The sequence below is a fragment of the Eleutherodactylus coqui genome, chromosome 10 (genome assembly GCF_035609145.1).
Source record: "Eleutherodactylus coqui strain aEleCoq1 chromosome 10, aEleCoq1.hap1, whole genome shotgun sequence".
Lineage (NCBI taxonomy): Eukaryota > Metazoa > Chordata > Amphibia > Anura > Eleutherodactylidae > Eleutherodactylus > Eleutherodactylus coqui.
Window position 1 is genome coordinate 24,646,548 of NC_089846.1, and position 19,485 is coordinate 24,666,032.

The 19,485-nt window shown below is 45.8% G+C and overlaps 2 protein-coding genes across 2 annotated transcripts in view; one reads left to right on the top strand and one right to left on the bottom strand.

Moving 5' to 3' along the window:
* FAM3A (FAM3 metabolism regulating signaling molecule A) overlaps positions 1-11,393 on the bottom strand; it is a 52,330-nt gene extending 40,937 nt beyond the window's left edge. The window contains exon 1 of the mRNA XM_066580608.1: positions 11,372-11,393. The gene's annotated coding sequence lies outside the window, so the exon portion shown is untranslated. The remainder of the gene's footprint in view (positions 1-11,371) is intronic.
* A 203-nt stretch (positions 11,394-11,596) lies between these two features.
* The window catches only part of LOC136580228 (ceramide kinase-like), a 28,488-nt gene continuing 20,599 nt past the window's right edge, over positions 11,597-19,485 (top strand). The window contains exon 1 of the mRNA XM_066580604.1: positions 11,597-11,922. Coding sequence (XP_066436701.1) covers positions 11,805-11,922 — 118 coding nt within the window. The 5' untranslated portion in view covers positions 11,597-11,804. The remainder of the gene's footprint in view (positions 11,923-19,485) is intronic.

Below are 19,485 nucleotides of genomic sequence, written 5' to 3' on the forward strand. Positions count from 1 at the left end.
TGTCTATTGCAGACACTATCAGACACTGATTCAAATATAGGAAAAGTATGAAATAAATTTTAAAAAACTCCTGCGCTCAGGCCTGTCCAGTGTACACAAGTTCTTACTTCATCCAAACTTTGAGTGTGGGTGTGTCGGGCTTCCCAAGACTCTGGATTTATGGAAACTCCACAATATATATATAACCTCATGTAACACAAGGTATGTTCCCATTATGCTTGAGAAAGGGGATTTTAACCCCGAAACACATTGCATGTTATGTTTGTGTGCTAGCTACCGCCATTCAAAGGGCCTTCTGAATTTTTTTTACATTTTTCCTATTCTCCTAGATGCTGTCCCAGGTGTGGATACTACAGCTCTCCAGAGTGCTCCTTGTAGTTTTGGCCTACAGGGCTTGGAGGTGTGATGGTTGACCTGTCTCTGGGCCCAGCTATTCACACCAGGTGAATCCCCTTGCTTTCTACTTTTCATTATTATTTGTTTGCATTGTTTATACCTCCGGAGTGTTATCCTACTCGCATATATATAACTTTCAAATATAGGGTTTGTATGGCCGTTTGTGACAACTGTTTGTCTTGGTGGGATTTATACCCCTTTTTTCTGTCTGTTCCCTCACCTTCAGGATCTATTATGAAACAAAAAATGGCTGTGCTCGATTTTAAATCAGTATTAGGGACTCTGACTGTGGACCCACTGTGCTAACCAGCCTAGCCTGGCTTTTGGACCAGGCTAGGCTGGTTAGCACAGTGGGTCCACAGTCAGAGTCCCTAACACTGATTAAGATTCTGAGCCAGCAAGGCAAACTCAGAATCTTGTCCTTAACAAATCAGGAAGATGGGAAGACCCCTGCCAAAAATCAGATTAGGTGTCCTGATAGGAACGGCCAGCGCTGGAACCTCAGAGCTAACTATCCCTGACAGGACCCAGGGACAAAGTACTAAACATAAGGCACACTGAACACAACTGATTTGCCACAGAGACAGGAATGATGCAAAGACTGGAAGGAAATGGACAAACGCACACAGGCAAAAGCACAATGCAAAGAACATATAGAATAAACAGGAACAGGATCAAACTGACAAAACAGCCTTGAGACAGGTGACCTAGATATGCTGAGTGTCTGAGAAAAACACACATCAACACTGAAGCGAAGAGGAAGTGCATCAGCCCAGCTTAAATAGGAGAGTAATGCCAATCAACCCTGCAGCTGGGCTGAGAGCAAGGGAACTAGTTAACTTCTTCATTGCTAGTAGGAAATAGAAGAAACAAGTACAGAAGGAGCAAAGTGATGCCCGAGTCCACCCGGAACAGCAAGAGGGCAGCAAAAACAGGTAGCTGACCTAATAATCAGTTATAATAAATGCTAAGTGTTTAGGTTCATTTCTGAGATTTCTCGTCCATATGCTTAGATAATATTTTCTATTGACACTGCTGGCTGTCAACAGGAGTTTCTGCTTCCAAGTACGCTTAAAAGGAATGGACAAGCTGTCCCTAAGTATCATTAGTAGCTAAATCACCCTATATGACAACAAGTGGGGTGAACGCCCTGAAAAGAGTGGTTCCACAGGTACCCTGAAAAACAGAAAACCTTACTATGGCCCAATTTGGAATATATAAGTGTTACGGACAGTGAGTGTGGACCTACTGTGCCAACCTGTCGGTTTGACTTTGGGCTAATCCTAAGGGTGTAATCCTGATGGTCCCCCAGTATACACCCTTTAACCCCTGTACAGTGATCTGGACTTCGTTGCGGGAAAACCGAGCATGTTGCTACCTCTGGAAGTAGTTCTGTTAGTTGGCAGCTGACCCACGGAGATCAGATGCATCGGAGCAAAGAACCATGAAACAGGCCAAACTATAAAAAGAATCTGGTAGGAGCAGGCAGAGAAGAAATGTCCAGGTAAAAGCTCAGGGAACAGAGCAGACACAGATGTTAGAGACAGAAGACCTATGCTGGGTGACTGAGGGAAACGCACACCAACACTCAGGCACAGGAGGAGGATTCCCAGCTCAATTACCCTGCAGCTGGGCTGGGAGCACTGGGGAGGATTAACTCCTGCAGTGCAGATGGAAAGTAGAAGCTGAGATTCCATTCATACAGGAAAAGCAGAGCTACGTCCATGTATGCCCAGAATAGCAAGAGCGTTTGCAGGTCTAACAATCAGTAGGGAACTGTAGTTGATGGCAGTTTCATCTTACCCACAGACTCATTGGGGGACCAATGGAGGAACAAATAGCACCAAAGCACGGAATAGTAGGGAAAAAAAATTTGTGAAAAAGTTTTTAAAAACTTATGAGATACATGCAATATGATCATAAATTTCACATAATACCCTGCAGGGCATTTCACAAAAAATGACAATGCCGAAAAACGCAATCATGCAGCATCTGGTAAATACACACCACAAATCTAATAATTAGTTACACAGTAGAAAATAACAAACCTTCATAAGTGTGGCAGTCATGAGCACATTGCATATGGCATTATTGCTATCAGGACCAGCAGCTCGCGGGGCCTCCGTGCCCACACCGCCGGCCCTATCACCCGGGCTGCAGCTGTACGGCGCAGAAGAGCCCCAGTTCTGGTAACCTTCTCTGGCCACCGTAATCCTGCTCACTGCTAGGTTGCTAAGGACGTGGCGGGTGCTGCCCCACGCCGCGTCCCTGTTGCCATGATGACCAGGCGCGCGTCCTTGGTCTCCGTCTGTCCAGCAAGGCTGCGGGCGGGTTCCCCAGCGCCTCGGTGATTGAACTCTGCTGCTGTCAGGCTCCCCGCCCCACTCGCGTTCTTTGGATTTGCCTGTCTCCCTGTTTGATTATTTGCTTTGACCCTGACTTCGCCTTCGCCTGACCCCTTGTACCGTGTATCTTCCTGTTGCTGACCCGGATTGCCTGACTTGCCTCTGTGTTTGTTTGTCTCAGTGTCTGTTTGTAGTCTGACCCCCTGCCCCGCTTCCCTAGTCTATGGACCGTCGCCCAGTTGTCGCCCTGGGACTTAGCCCAGGGGGACAAGTAGGTAGGGACAGGGGTTGCGGGCAATTTCAGGGACTTCCACTACTCGGACCCCAGTTCCCTGACAATTGCTGCATAGAAAAGACACCATAATGCAGGCCATTTGGTAAAGGGGGTATAATGGTGTCTATCCACTCCATAGCGCGGCATCATTTGAAGAGGCGAGTTCGCACAGCGGGTACGTTACTTCCTGGCAACCAGGAGGCGTGAGGGTTGGGAGAAGTGCGTCTGTAGCAACCTGCACTTCCGTGCATGTGGATTCCGGCTCTGACTGTGGCAGGCAACCCTGTGTACTTGTCGTCTTTCATCTTTTTTTGTACTGCGGATGGTCGCGGCAAGCCGCAGTCGGACATGCGCAGTACAGATTTTTTAAAAAGTCTTTTTCCCGCGCTGTCGCTAGGTGGTAGCGCAGGTACCCGCTATCTTTCCGCAATGTCATTGGCTTTAATGGAAGCTGTCCACACAGAATCTGCACAAAAATGGAGCATGCTGCGTTTTTTCCTCCGCAAGCGGAAATCTCAATTGATTTCCACTCGTGTGCAGGAAAAATCGATTTCCCATAGCATGCTATGGACGGTATTTGCCGCGGATCCGTAGTGTGGACGCCTACCATGGATTCCGCAGCAAGAATCCGCCCATGTGCAGGCGGCCTATGTTAGAATTTGGGCATATATATTGATTGTATTTTGTCCCCACTCTGTCATCTTTTGTCAAAGATACCAGCAATCTGTTGAGAAGCATTGAGGTCATTTCTATTGGTTGGCTTCCATTGACGTTGAAGCACTTTATTCGTCTTTTCCGCATGCATTTGGACTAGGTGTAGTGGCTCATTCTTTGGCTGTCACCTTAGGGCAGACAATCAGCTTGTACGACAACTGCTTGAATTTGTTCTTGCCAGAAAAACCTTCTTAGTTAATGGGCTTGCCTTCCACCAGCTATGGGGCACAGCGATGGGCAGTTCCTGCGCCCCATCATATACCAATCTGCTCCTGAACTGTTGGGGCACTGGTTTTTGGTGATCCAGTTATGGGGGCACTGAATCTCTTGGTCTATGTGTTTGTTATATAGATGATATTTTTGTGGTTTGGCACGGGGACAAGAGTGTCTTCTTGGAATGTCAAAAGACCTAATCAAAATGAGGCGGGTCTCAGATTGACTTGTGAAAGCTGTTAAAAGGCTTCCTTTCTTGTATGTTTGTATAGCTATATCGTCAAACAGTGAACTTGGTACCACCATTCATCGTAAAACCCACAGCCACTAATGCTCTGCTTCACTGGAGCAGTTGTCATCCTGCTCCTCTAAAGAGAGGGATATCATATGACCAATATCTACGACTAAGAAGAATATGCTCAGGCAGGAAGGATTTCACTATAAAGGTAGTGGAAATGTAACAGTGTTTTCGCAGCCAGGGCTATCACAGGGCACTACATCCAGAAAAGACGACTCTTTTACATGATTCACATCAGGACAAACAGTCTGAAAAAAATGTCAGACCCGTGACTACTTTTGATGGAGCTACCCAACATGTAAGAGATACCATTGATCGACACTGGGGCATACTGTGTATGGACCTGGACTTGATGGGAGCTGTCGGTACTTGTCCTTCCATAACAAATCGCTGGGATAAATCATTATAAGAGAGACTGGTTCACAGCTACTTTGTGGCTTATTGTCCTGGTTTGTCATGGCTTCGGTCATGTCTTGTGGGATGTTATCGCTATAGTAGTAGCTGTGTGGTATGTTCATCTATACATACATATAGGATGTAAGGCTCGGAGTGAGTGTGGAATGAAATGCGTTGGGTGCTTCTGCCATTAACTGTGGTTCTCTTTTTTTCTCTATGCTATCCCTGTTTGTATTCCCTGCTTTATATACTTGTATATAGCACATGTATCAAAATAGTCTGACACTTTGTATCTATTTTGTGTAGGAGCATACAGCAAGCAGCCATCCCCCTCTATATTAGGAGGCTGTGTGAGTGTCTGTCTCATCGGTGTCCTCCACAGGTGTAACTGGCTCCCCCATTTGGCATTTGGCTACCTGCATGCTGAGATGGTGCACAAAATTGCCCTCCTGTATCAGTAAGTACAGTAGAACCTCAACTAACGTCATTAATCCGTCCGGAAGCAATGGACTTTAGTAGAAATCAATGTTCGTTGAGGACATTATTTCCATAGGAATTAAAGGGGTTGTCCCTCTGCCAAAAGTCATTTTTTCCCCCCTTAATACCCTGTAGAGTAAAAGCATCACACAGTACAACATTACACATAAAAATCCATATTCTGCTAACCTTTTTATTCCTTATCTTCTCTTAGTAAAGCTGACCTGTAAAATCATTCAAAGATGGCGCCGCCGGGGAGATTCCATAATGCACTGCTCTTTCTCTCTCCTCCCGATGACGCCGGTCACATGATTGAAAGATCGGCATCATTATGGGAAACGCACATTGCTTTCAATGGAGCAGGCAGCTGCAATGGGAGAGCAGGGCGATCTCCTGCTACAGCTGTCACAGCAGTAGCAGGAGATCGCAATGTCTAGCATTACTTTCAATGGCAGAGGATTGCGATCCTCTGCCATTGAAAGTAATTGAAAGTAAAAAAAAAACATGTTCTACACACATACCGCCCCCCCACAGTTCTCCCCCCAAAGTGCCCCTCCACAGTTCTCCACCCACAGTGCCCCCCACAGTGCTCCCCCCTCCACAGTGCCCCCCATAGTGCTCCTCCACAGTGCCCCCCAACACTGCTCCCCCCCACAGTGCCTCCCTAGTGCTCCCCCCTGCAGTGCCCCTCCACAGTGCTCCCCATAGTGCTCCTCCATAGTGCACCCCCACAGTGCCCCCCAATACTGCTCCCCCCGCAGTGCCCCTCGACAGTGCTGCCCCCACAGTGCCCCTCTGACAATGCCCTCCCCCCACAGTGCCTTTTCACAGCCCCCCCCCACACAGTGCTCCCCCCACAGTACCTTTCCACAGTGCCCCTCCTACAGTGCCCCCCCCCACAGTGCTCCCCCCTCCACAGTGCCACTCCACAGTGCCCCCCTCACAATGCCTTTCCACAGTGCTCCCCCAACAGTGCCCCCCACAGTACCTTTCCAAAGTTGCCCCCCCACACAGTGCTCCCTCGCAGTGCCCCCCCACACTGTTCCCCCCACAGGGCCCATCCACAGGGTCCCCCCACAGTGCCCCCCTAGTGCTTCCCCCCCACCGCAGTGCCCCCCCACACACAGTGCCTTTCCACAGTCCCCCCACAGGGCCCATCCACAGGGCTCCCCTACAGTGCCCCCCTAGTGCCCCCCCCCCCGCAGTGCCCCTCCACAGTGTCCCCCCATAGTTCCTCTCAGGGCTCCCCCCACAGTGCCTTTCCAAAGTCCCCCCACAGTGCCCCTCCACAGTGCTCCCCCCACAGTGCCTTTCCGCAGTCTGCCCCCCACAGTGCCTTTCTGCAGTCTGCCCCCCACAGTGCACCCCCCAACAGTGTCCCTCCACAGTCCCCCGTCCCCGACAGTGCTTCCCCACAGGTACAATGACAGCACACCCCCTAGCGACAAGTCTATGTGACAGCACCCCCACCCCCAGCGACAAGTCTATGGGACAGCAACCCCACAGTGACAAGTCTATGTGACAGCACACCCACAGCGACAAGTCTATGTGACAGCACCTCCACAGCGACAAGTCTATGTGACAGCATACTCCCCAGCGACAAGTCTATGTGATAGCACCCCCACCCTGGCGACAAGTCTATGTGACAGCACCCCCACCCCCGCTGATAAGTCTATGTGACAGCACACCCACTGCGAAAAGTCTATGTGACAGCACCCCCACAACGACAAGTCTATGTGACAGCACCTCCACAGCGACAAGTCTATGTGACAGCATACTCCCCAGCGACATGTCTATGTGACTGCACCCCCACAGTGACAAGTCTATGTGACAGCACCCAACAATGATATGTCTATGTGACAGCACCCCCACAACGACAAGTCTATGTGACAGCATACTCCCCAGCGACATGTCTATGTGACTGCACCCCCACAGTGACAAGTCTATGTGACAGCACCCAACAATAAGTCGATGTGACAGCACCCCCACAACGACAAGTCTATGTGACAGCACCCAACAGTGACAAGTCTAGGTGACAGCACCCCCACCCCCACTGAAACGTCTATGTGACAGCACTCCCCCAGCGACAAGTCTATGTGACAGCACTCCCCCAGCGACAAGTCTATGTGACAGCACCACCACAGCGACAAGTCTATGTAACAGCACCCCCACAGCAACAAGTCTATGTGACAGCACCTCCACAGCGACAAGTCTATGTGATAGCATAGTCCCCAGCGACAAGTCTATGTGATAGCACCCCCACCCCGGCGACAAATCTATGTGACAGCACCCCCACCGCGACACGTCTATGTGACAGCACCCCAGTGACAGCCCGCGTCCGCCTCGCCCCACCCCCACCCTGCAGTACAAGTCACAGCCTGGCACCCATCCCCCCCTCAAGACAAGTGACAGTCGGGCGCCCGCATCCCCCCCTCTCCCAGAAGCAGTGACAGCCCGGCACCCGCACAAAATCCGCCCCCCCCCCAGAAGCACTGTCAGCCTGGTGCCCGCACCCCCTCCCCCCACACACATAAGCAGTGACACCCTACCCCCCCTCCCAGAAGCAGTGTTGCACCGTTGACTATTGCCTGCATTTCGGGATTTAGGGGTGCCGCTTTACAGGGCACCCCCTGTGAAGTAAGTGGAAATTGTTTGTTTTTATAATTATCTCCGCACCATTTTGTCCCTATTCACATCCACACTGGAGCGCTGGTATTTTTTGTTTTACTTTGCCGTTATTGACTTCAATGAGAGCTGTGCCTGCAGTTACAAGCGCCTGCCGCTACATGGAGGTTGTTGCGGAGGCTTCCGCTCCGACCTCTGTTATTGCGGCGCTAACAGCATGCGCCCACACAGCTGATCGATCGGGGTCCCGAGTGACTGACCCCAGCTGATCAGATCAACTATTGATGACAAATCCCGATGATAGGTCATCAATAGAATTTTCAAGTGAGGACTAACTTTAAATAGAAGCAATACACGTGAGCGGCTCTGATTATTATGGAGCCTCTTACGTGCCGCTGGCAATTATGTACAATCACAGGTGACAGGTTGACGTCATGTAGCCTCAGGCACTAAGGATCACATAACGCTAAACAATGTGCGTCCTGTTCTCAGCTGCTCGGACACAAAGGAGAACATCCAGCAACCTTCAGCTCCTTTGATCTACACAAATCATTCCACAACGTTAGCAGGATGTTGCTGGTGTCAATATTTGGAAAGTTTCAAAGCACGGAGGGCCGTCACACAATGCCACCCAGTTGTCATAAAGTCACCCCCCACCTTTGTGACACTAGCAATAATACATTAAGGAAGTGCATAAATAGCAATTTCCTAGTAAAATGTGTCAACTAAGTCCATTGGCAGAATACAGAATGGTGTAAACATCTTGTTTCTGGCAGTTTAAATTGCAAATCAATGTCAGAAGGTTCCCATTAAAGGGATGTTCCCACCTTGACTTTTTTATGGCAGAGATGGGAAAACCCGGCCCTCTTGTTTCCAACCGCTGTTTGGGTAGCTCTGATTGAAGTGAATGGGAGCTACGCAACCAGCGCCGGACTGAAATGCTCGGCTGCCTTCATAGTTAGCTGCCGGGTGGCCAGTAACAGTAGCATGAGAGTCCCATCTCAGCTATGAAAAGCAGAGATAGGAATACCCCTTTAATCCTTTCCAATCCAATTTGTATCCTGGTTTTCCTAGGGGGGCTTACTCTTTTTCTGGTGTTCTACAACGGCGCTATATGCTGGCTAAAGCCAGTACTGCATAAGTGACACATTAAATAGGCTCTGACAGCAGAGAGGCTGGCAATATACAGTAAGAGAACCCCGACGGACGTCTTCCAACATCGGAGCTGTACAGCCTTAAATCATAATGTCTTCAGAGGTCAGAAAGTGGATTGGAAAGGGTTAAGCTTGTTTTCTTTAAGTTAAATGTATTTATTGGTCAACCAATATGATAAGCAGTAAAGTAGGATGTTTTCACCTAGATTCCTCGCAAATCTACAAAAAAGTCGCATCACTTCACAGTCTAACTTAGGCCGCCTGCACACGAACAGATTTTTGCTGTGGAATTCGCAGTGGGCGTCCGCAGCAAATACCGTCCATAGCATGCTATGGGTAATCGATTCTTCCTGCACACTCGCAGAAACCAATTGCGGTTTCCGCGAGCGGAGGAAAAATTGCAGCATGCTCTATTTTCGTGCGGTGTCCACACGGACGATTTCCATTGAACTCAAAAGAAGCTGTATGACCCACGGCCCTTAATTGACATTGCGGACAGGTGACGAGGCAATGGCGCAGGAAAAGCAGGAGTTTAAAAAAAAATCTGTATTGCGCATAGCTGATGGCTGCTCACCGCGACCATCTGCAGTACAGAAAAACAGGTACGTGGGGTTGCCAGCCGTGGTCAGAGCCGGAACCCACATACAGAATCCGGCTTTGAGGTGTGCAGGCGGCTCTACTTCTCTTGTGTACCATTTCTATACATTATGAAAAATGTCTTTAAGACCAACCACTTTTAGTTTTTTTTTCATTCCCGTTTTTTATCCTTGTGTTCCAAGAGCTATAATTTATTTTGGGGGGTCCATAGAGCCATATGAGGGCTTGTTTTTTAGGGGTATGTGTTGTGTTTTTAATGGTATTATTTAATGTATCATATAATGTATTGAAAACGTAAACAAAATTTCCAAGTGGGATGAAATGGAATAAAGCTCACTTCATACGCGGCTGCTATCAGCTGTTTCTGACCGCTAACAGAGATAAGCAATAGCCGCAGCCGGAGCTAGATCCAAGCATGGCCCAAACTTCTGAGCCTACTTCATAGAAGTCCTTACAACCTTATGATAGATATCTCTGATATAGTTGTTAAGGGGCTACAGGGCTGTTCCCATCTTAGCCAGACACAGCCACGATGGTATCACCGCTCCGTACGGGGTGACTTGGGGAGACGGAAACAGCCGAGCACGGTTGGCCCATGTTGTTTCTGGAACTCCCTTAGAAGTCAACAGGAGCCATGCAAATAACATGAGCTTGACTTCTATGGGAGTTATGGAAACAGCATTGTGAGGTCTACTTTTCTGTTTTTGCCATCTCAACTGTCCTGGACATTTTTTACAGCTGGATCGGTGCCGGGACCCCCACTTATCTGACTCTTACAGCATATCCTTTGGATATGCCATAAAAAGTCTGAGATTGGAATACCCCTCTTGACTTTGTCAATTGCATATTCAGACCACTTATGTCATTGCTTTAATTACCAAAGTAGTGTTGCCTACACAAATGTACAATGTGGCCAACATTTCGTGAGCAGTTAACACCAAGTGTCGGTATAAACTGCGCTGCTGAAATGTAGCAAGTGATTACATGCAACATTTTAGTTGTCCAAAGGCCGGTTTCATGCGAACGAGTCGGAGCCCGCAGACGGAATCCGTCTCTGACCCCGGCCGGCAACCTCGCACACCCTCTATTCCTGTACTGCGGATGACCGCAGACACTCGCTGTCGGTCATGCGCAGTACAGATTTTTATTTTTTTTTAAATGTATTTCCTGCGCCATTATTAGGTGATGACGTGGGTACCTGCGGCCTATCTGCAATGTCAATTGCGGACGGCTGCGGGTTGGACGGCTCTATTAACTTTAATGGAGGCTGTCCGTGCGGAGTCCGCAGCAAAATAGATCACGGTATGATTTTTTTCACCGCTTGCGGAAATCGCAATTAGCTTCTGTGAGTGTGAAGGAAAAAGCGAAAGTACATACCTTTTTTAAATGAATGGCATTTGCTGTGGATCCTCCGTGCGGACGCCGGACGCAGATTCCGCAGTGGAAATCTGGTTGTGTGAGACCGGCCAAACTTGGTACTTGACAAGAAAAGTGGCAAGTGATCTCCAAAAGTGATACCATTTAGACCAGGTGTAAAATAGGTGGAAATGGCTAACATTTGGGTGCAAGTCTATACCTGTCATACCCTGACTGGTTAAAAAAAAAAAAAAAGCGAAATGTATTAAGAGGCGTGCAAAATTGGTGCAAATCACTGCAGCTACCTTACCAAAAAAAGACCGCCATAGTAAATGCGGGCCTGTGGGTATGATCTTCTGCGTTTCTAGTAACGCTCATTTGTAGTTAACCGCATCTGCCTTGCTGAAAATAAAGTAAACTGTATGGGGGTGAACAATTAATTATATTAGCAATTAACAATTTGCCTAATCACAATGATTGCTACATGAAAATGGAAGTTTAACGATCTGCGATGGACGCACATTACCTGCGTAAATGGGCTCCTATCCAGCCATTCTCACGTTCTTAGGACTAACACAATGTCCTGCCTATTGTGAAAGCAGAACAAAACATGCCTCAATATGCATTTAATTCTTCTTCCAATCATCTCCTCACAATGTACTTTGTTTGAGGATAAATAAGAGCATGATGTGTACCTAAGTGTGAGGTACTTAAGTGTGCGCTCAAGGAAGTCCTGTGCCGGAGGTGGAGTCTTCTTGAGGCAGAACTGGTCTAGCAGCCAAAGTGACTAATTGTGACTTTTTATTATTTGGCAGTCAGAGGAAGGAGAGATTCAGAGCTGGACTCTGAGTATAATCTCTGTAGTGTATAGGGCCATCGATCTGTAGATACACATTTATATCTTGGCGCCTCCTGCCGAATTCCGGAAGAGAAGATTATATTTATTCCAACTTTTTATAATGGAGAATGAAAATCTTTTGTGTTTGCTGAGAATAAAAGACACAGAAGTGTCGTTGACGTTGGAAGCAACTACCCTGAGATGGACTTATAACAAGAGATGGGCATTCAAGAAGAAAAGTAAGTGGCTTGGTTGGGTCTCGTATAATGCTGAGTATTGTTATATCATATATTGTCCAGTGATTGACCATGGGTGTATAAAGTTGGATATTTTTGGCACTGTTAAGTACCAAGGATGTCTTATACGGTAATAACAGTATTTCAGCAATGAACTATTGTACTTTTCGGGATGTTGTTGTAATTGACTTTCTTATATTGTCATTGTCGTAAAAGCTGACACTGTTATCTGCTGCAGTGATAATGTAATATTACATGGCATCCATTCAAATGAATAGGTGACCGTATAAAGGTGCCCATACAGCCTCATTCACCGACAGCTATTACTCACCCATACACATAAATACAGAAGAGTGGAGAAAGCCACAGCCAGACAGCTTCAATGGAGGTCAAAAGAATCGCTCAATGAAATTCAACGTGCCCGATCCTTCCGACACCATCATCTATCAGGGAAAGTGGGGAAGTCCCCATACGCATACAAAAGTCATCCAGTCCTTCCGAAATTATTGGGTTCGGATGGCGTTTGTCCAGTGTCTATAGGTACCTTAATAAAAGCTTACTTAATGGGGTCACGTTATCAAGACAGCTTATTCTTCAAATGAAGCTGTCATGATAATCTGCTGAAACCCTGAGCCATATCAGGGGTTTCAGATGTTACAGATAGCCTTAATTTTACCTTCAACTATGCATAGCCAACCATTTTATACATGGATGAGATGGGTCCACTAGAGTAAGAACAAGTCCATAATTTCACCTCCAACCATGCATGGCCAACTATTTTATACATGGATGAGATGGGTCCACTAGAATAAGAACAAGCCCATAATTTCACCTCCAACCATGCATGGCCAACTATTTTATTCATGGATGAGATAGGTCCACTAGAGTATGAACAAGTCCCTTGTCACGTTCCTATCTGGCTTATAGAAGGGGCTCATAAGCATCCTCTTAATGGTGACCATATGCCTCTATTGAGTATATTGAAAGAGACAACCCCTTTAATAGCATATAGATAGAGGTTGTCCTCTGTGGTGGTCTGGCATTATCTTCATATGTATGACCACATTTAAGGCCCCCATACACTTTAGACAACATTGTCCAAACCTGCAGATTTTGGCAAGAGTAGATGACTCTTGTACATGTATGCATGCCTCTCAACTTTCTACCGAACAGAAGATGTCAAGAGGAAATAGAATTTAAGTGCCCGATCCTTTGGTCACATGTGGAGATAAGCCACCACCAGAGGAGTTTGGCTGTGGCTTTCTTCACTATCCCCATGTAAAACACACAAATATTCATCTGAACGAACCATTCGTGTATATGGAGGAGACGGGAGAAATAGCTGTTGGCCAAACTCTTGGCTATTGAAGGTATATAGGCACCTTTAGCCAAGCAGTTGGATATGTTGTGCTTCGAGTGAACATGGTCATGGGTGGAAGGCCATGTAGGGGCCATTAGTGGTCAACTGCAATTACTGCTATACTCATCAATCAAAAAATGTTATCTAATGAAATCAACAGTTGAATAGAACAAAGAATTCTAATCCTCCATTATCCTTCCTGGCACAATAACCCCTTTTACATGTTATCTCTACCAGGGTAGTGTGTTGATTCTCCCTTGTTTGTGATTAGTTTCCACTGGAAGATCTGGTAGATCATTAATGAAATTTAATTCGTATTCTTAGTGAAGGAGTTTACACTGTTGTGCAAGTGCAAAGGGCAATTTCACCACCCACAATAGCAAATATAAAACAGTCAGCCTGAAAAGTTCTTGAGTAGAATACACACCGGACTTCAATCATTCCCTGCTGAAGAGTAGTGTCAAGATGATTTTTTTTCCTTGCTCTTGATCAACGTGGGGTGGGGTGGGATAATAGGCTTAACTGAATGGACATTTTTTTTTTTTCGTCTTAATGGGGTTCTGACATGAAAAAAAAACTTTTTTTACTTACCTTGCCTGGCCTGGACCGATCGTCAGGCATGTCCCCTCCATCGGGCATCTTCTTCTGTGGCTTCTAGAAGCAGAGCTGGAGCGGTCAAAATAACCGCTTCCTGCTCTGCTCTGTCCAAGGTGAACGGACAGGCCCCACGTCACAAGCAGTGCTTGCTGTGGGCGGCCCATCCGTCCTAGCTGAACTCCCGAGTTCTGCGTGTGCGCAGTGGAAAGGCGGCCCGTCCTGACTCCTGTCAGAGGGCACCTGTCTTCTGCGCATGCGCGGAATCCCGGAGGGGGGCGGCCTGCCCAGGCTCATCGGAGGAAGAAGAGAGCCTACTGGGAGATGACCCCCGCTACACAACAACAACAGGCAAAAAGGTAAGTATAAGGTTTTTATGCTTTAGCATGCCATTAATCGTGGGTTCACTGTGTCTATTAGGCAGACCAGAGAACAATTGCTGCTAAAGCATAGCTGTCTTCAATAGCTGTCTGACAAATGTATCTTTGGCTAACCACTATACCTCTGACCCCCCCCCCCCCCCCCCCATATACAGTAGATACACGCTTGATTTGGCCAAACATGCGTTTTCATTGGGCAGAGGGGAGTAAACCTCTGCCAGTCACCTCTGGCAGCAGCTTTTCTGTGAGAACTAAGGATCGGGCAGGTTGAAATTCGACATGCTCTATCCTTGCTAAAGGGGTTTTCTAAGTTTATTGATTTTATACAATTTTGGGCCCCCCATGTCCAAAGCTATATAAAATCAATATATTCACCATGGCATCTGACCGGCAATGTCACCCAGCCAGAAAACCTGGTAATGTCCCAAAAACCTGTCACATGAACTAATGCAGAAGCCCCGATACAGGTTTACAGGATGTCACTTATGACGTCCCTGTCCGGCCTCCTATTAGCTACAGTGGTCAGGTGGATTAACAACCCACATGACTTGTAAACAGAGGACCAAAGCGTGGCAGCAGGGGAACAGCGTGCTGTGCGAAGTGGGTATTTAGTTTTATTTTCTTAATTTAAAAAAACCCTTGGCACACACCCATATACACAAGACAGTTGGTTGGTCCAGTGGAAATCAATGGGTTTGGCCAACTCTACTCTTATGTTTATGGGAATCTTCCGATTTGTATATACCATGAAAACTGATGTGTAAATTGGCACGTTGACTACTACGGTCCGTCATAGTCTAGTCATTTGTAGACTTGGACATCACACGGACCGAAAATACGATTGTGTGAATTAGCCATAAGTTATACAATAATGCATGATATTGTAATAAGTGGACTTTTTTGACAATGAAAGGAAGAAGGAAGTCCGAGGTGGAGGGTGCAGTATAGGAGATCCCCTCAGGCCACCGGTGGTGGAGACAGCTAGGCAATTGCCCTCCTTAAAATGCAGCCTTGCATTTGTGTAATGAGATAACTGTGTCTATGGTAATAGTACGCATAGGGAGATTATTTTATTCCACATTATAGCAGATACCTGACCATTTTCATGGCATCCATGTTCATAAGGCTGGCTGGACCCCTGTGATCGAGAGAACCATAGATCGCGATCGCATGGGATTAATTTTTAACAACTGTATTGTTTACCGTGGGGCTTGTTTTAGTTGGCCACTCCATGTACCACACATGTTTTTGATGATTGGCTAGAAACCAAACCCAAGCATCAGCCTCCATAGAATAAAACATACCCCTATACATGTGTTAGGGTCCTTTTAGACGAGACGATTCTTGTTTGAACGGGTAAGTGCCATCATCGTTAGCTCATTCACGCTCATGCCGCCTGTATAGACAGGTAGGTACATCGTTGGCTCATTCAAACTAGAATCGTTCAGCCTTTCACATTCGCTATGTAAGTGAATGAAAAGGACTGAACGAGCGCTGTTTAAACCGAACGCTAAGCGAACGAGCCAATGCTGCATAAGATAAACCATGGATGAAAAGCAAACAATTATTGTTCATGGTTCAGTCGTTGGCGGGTGTTTGAACGATTATCGTGCAGTTTCGCCCATTTGAACGAGTTTGGGAACGATAATCATTTTGTCTGAAAGCACTTTTGGGGCAGCTTTATATGGGCAATTGCGCATCTCAGTGCAATGTTTTTGTGCTGTGAACAAGGTTTTTAGTATTGCGTATTTTACTGTACCTTTTGCGCTTGCTGGGTATGTTCATTTGTGCATGGGACCCGATTTATATGGCTATTTAGCCCAATGAGTTCCAGATTTTTCTTTTTTCCAGCAGAATCGCGCATCTCCTTGCAAATTGCGCACGCATTTGCACAACCCCCATAGACTTCTATGAAGACCTTTGGTGTGTAAATGCGCACAAAAGTAGAGTATACTGCGTTTTGTGCGCGCAAAATACAGAAAAGTGTATGAACTCATTGACATCAATGGATTCTATGCACTGCATATTGCACGCATAAAGACCCCCATGTGCAGCCGCACTTAGTCTCCTGTGCCGTATTATACAATTTAAGGGCCCGGTCTGGTCACATGCCCTTCCATCAGCAGCCATGTTTAGGATGCAACAATGTGCAGGCAGTGCAGAGAAAAGGGGTGAGGATTCTCATAGAATTCGGCGCTGCTCTGAGGACATGAGGCTATTAGTATGGGCCTCGTTATATGGTTTCTAGCGCATGTTTTGAAAAATATATATAGTGGCCAACTCCAATAAGTGCAACAAGAGCTATTAGGCAGCTACTGTACCTCTCACCTGTGATCCCGATTGGTTATCTAATGTAACATAGTAACATAGTATGTTAGGCTGAAGGGAGACAATGTCCATCTAGTTCAGCCTGTTTCTACACCCCCCCCCTCCTGCCCCCCCCCCCCCCCCCTTGTGGATCCAATGTGTTGGACCAATTATCAGCTGCATTAAGTAATCTTTTTAGCTATGATTTAGTGTCCATTAAATTGGTTGTCCAGCTTTAGACTATTGATGGCCTGTAGGATAATTTATCAATGGTAGATCAGCGATCGGAAGGGGTCTGCCGCCAGGGACCCACATCGATCGCTGGGCTGGTAGGTTCACGCATGGAGCCAATTTCTGCCGAATGTAGACTCTTCAGTTTCCAATACAGGGAGCTGGTTTGGTATTACACGCAAAGTTCTTATTCACCTCAATATAAATACCTGCAATACCCATGTGTGCCACTGCAATTGAAATGGATCTATCTGCTTCTGGCAGAAATCAACTTCACTCACAAGTGCACTGGTCAGGCAGATGCCTGATCAGCGGGGAACGTGGAACAGCACACCAAGTAGAACTGCTTTTTAAGTGCAATGTTATTGAATTCAAAGAAATCAATACTGTTGGAGAATAGATTCTAGTTTGTATGAATACGCAACATTTTGGGTAGTAGTATCCTTCATCTAGTTGAATTCGTTAAGGGGTCTAGTTTTCAAAATGGGGTCATTTGTGGGGGTCCTCTGTCGTTTTGGCCGCTCAAGGGCTCTACAAGTGTGCAATGGGGCCTGGAACACCTCCAAGCAAAATGTCTATTTTGAACACCACGGCGGCTCCCTTTGGTTTAGGCTCCTTTGTGCATACGGACATAAGATTGGGGCCACAAAGGATATTTTTCTGAACACAAAACAAACAAGGGAAACCATTTTGGGGTGCAAATCCTCATTTCATGTGCATTATAGAAAAAAAACTGTCTTTAAAATAACACATTTGCAAAAATATGAAATTTTATATTTTCTCCTCTAAATTGCAATATCTCCTGAAAAGAAACCGTGGGGTCAAAATACTCCTGACCCCCCCTCAGTGAATACATTAAGTATTTTTTTTTTAAATGGGGTAATTTGTGGGGGTATCTATTATTCTGATACCTATGAGCCTTTTCAATCTTGGCTTGGTGTAGGAAAACAAAGTGTTCCACAAAATGTTGATACATTTAATGTTACATTTGAATGTCTCCTAAATGGTTAAAAAAAACTAGTTTTTCAAATGTGCATCCAGAATAAAGTAAATGGATGGAAATACATATCTCTTTAAAAACTTGTGCAGTATGTTTGCAGATATTTGAGATATTGCAGTTGAAAACGTGAAAAAACAACTATTTTTTTCCAAATTTCCCCAATTTTGGCACTTTTAATAAATATACACAAATTTTATCGGTCTATTTGTAACACCTGAATGAAGTATAATATGTGGCGATAATACAACGTCAGAATTACTTGGTTATGGAAAAGCTTTACAGAGTTATTCTATGTTAAAGTAACACATGTCAGATTTCCAAAATTTGGCCTGGTCATTAAGGCACAAACAGGCTTGGTCACTAAGGAGTTAAAACAGGTATACGGGTGAGGGACGAGAGCATTATTCTTCCACTATATAGGGCACTTAGTAGGCCTCACATGGAATACTGTGGAAAGCTCAGGAAATACATTTCAGTGCATGAGGGGGCAACTAAATTAATAAACAGAATGAGAGTACTGGAATAAATGAAAAAAATAAATGATAGCAAAGCCTTCAGTCCTGATGGTGGACTGGAGGATAATAGTCTACTATCAGGACTGAAGATTTTGCTATTTCTCTCTCTCATTTTTTTTTGTAGACTGTTAGTTGTAGCTTAGCTCTGGGGTATTAGTTAATTAGTTAGTTAGTTAGTGAAAAAAGAAGTAAAAAATAGCCCTATATGTTACGAAAAAAGCAGCAAAAATATTTTTTGTAGCAGAAGAAAAAAAAAAGGGCAGTAAAACCACCACATGGATAAGATCCCTAAAAAGTGCCTGGTCCTTAAGGAGTTAATAAGGTGACTGGATGCTCTAAGATGCCAGACGTGCCTGATCAAGCATAATTATCTGATGTGTTGACATCTTCCAATTTGATCTGTTGATTTATAGGCTGTGATAAGGCTACACTGACCTCACAGCTTTTGTCTGTCCAGCACAGGGAATTATTTTCTTAGTACATATTTTTCATAGATCTCAGCATAATACTTTAATCCTAACTCTGATCGTAGTGAATTGGTAGCGGTACTATTGGATCAGTGTTGCCAGTACCGCACCCACCTTTAGTCGTCTTTAACTGCACCTTCTTTGAAAAGCCAGGCTGGGTGCCAATACCAAACCTCCAGCGGTCCCGCTCCTGGCAGAACAAAGTACTGGGACATACCAGCATCAGAGAACAGGGCACCCCTGAGTAAAGAAGGGCTTTGTGCAGAGGGTTTGGTTCTGGATGGAGTGTGCCTTTACAGGGACACTGTCACCACGCGATAGCACCATAAGTTATGGTGCTGCTTCGGATGGTGACAGGGGGGCGAGGGATGTGTTTTTCATGCTTAATGAGTTTTTATTGAAGCATTTTGGTATTTACATAACCGTAAATAAACATTTTTAGTCATGATCATTACATGTATCTTTCATTAAACCACCTATTACATCTGAACACAATCAAGTAGTTAAGCAACAACAGTGACAATTCCTGATTATGCTAATAGCCCTTAATTAGCATTCCTGGCTATCAAATGACCCAGTAGTTGCGTTTATCTAAGCCTATTTTTTAAGCTTTCCCATGAATCACAGCTCTTAGTAGAGCTACCAGAATTAGATTGTTCTAAAAGAGGAAAGAGAAGAGAAGGGAAAAAAAGAGGGGTTGTGGGGGGTTTTG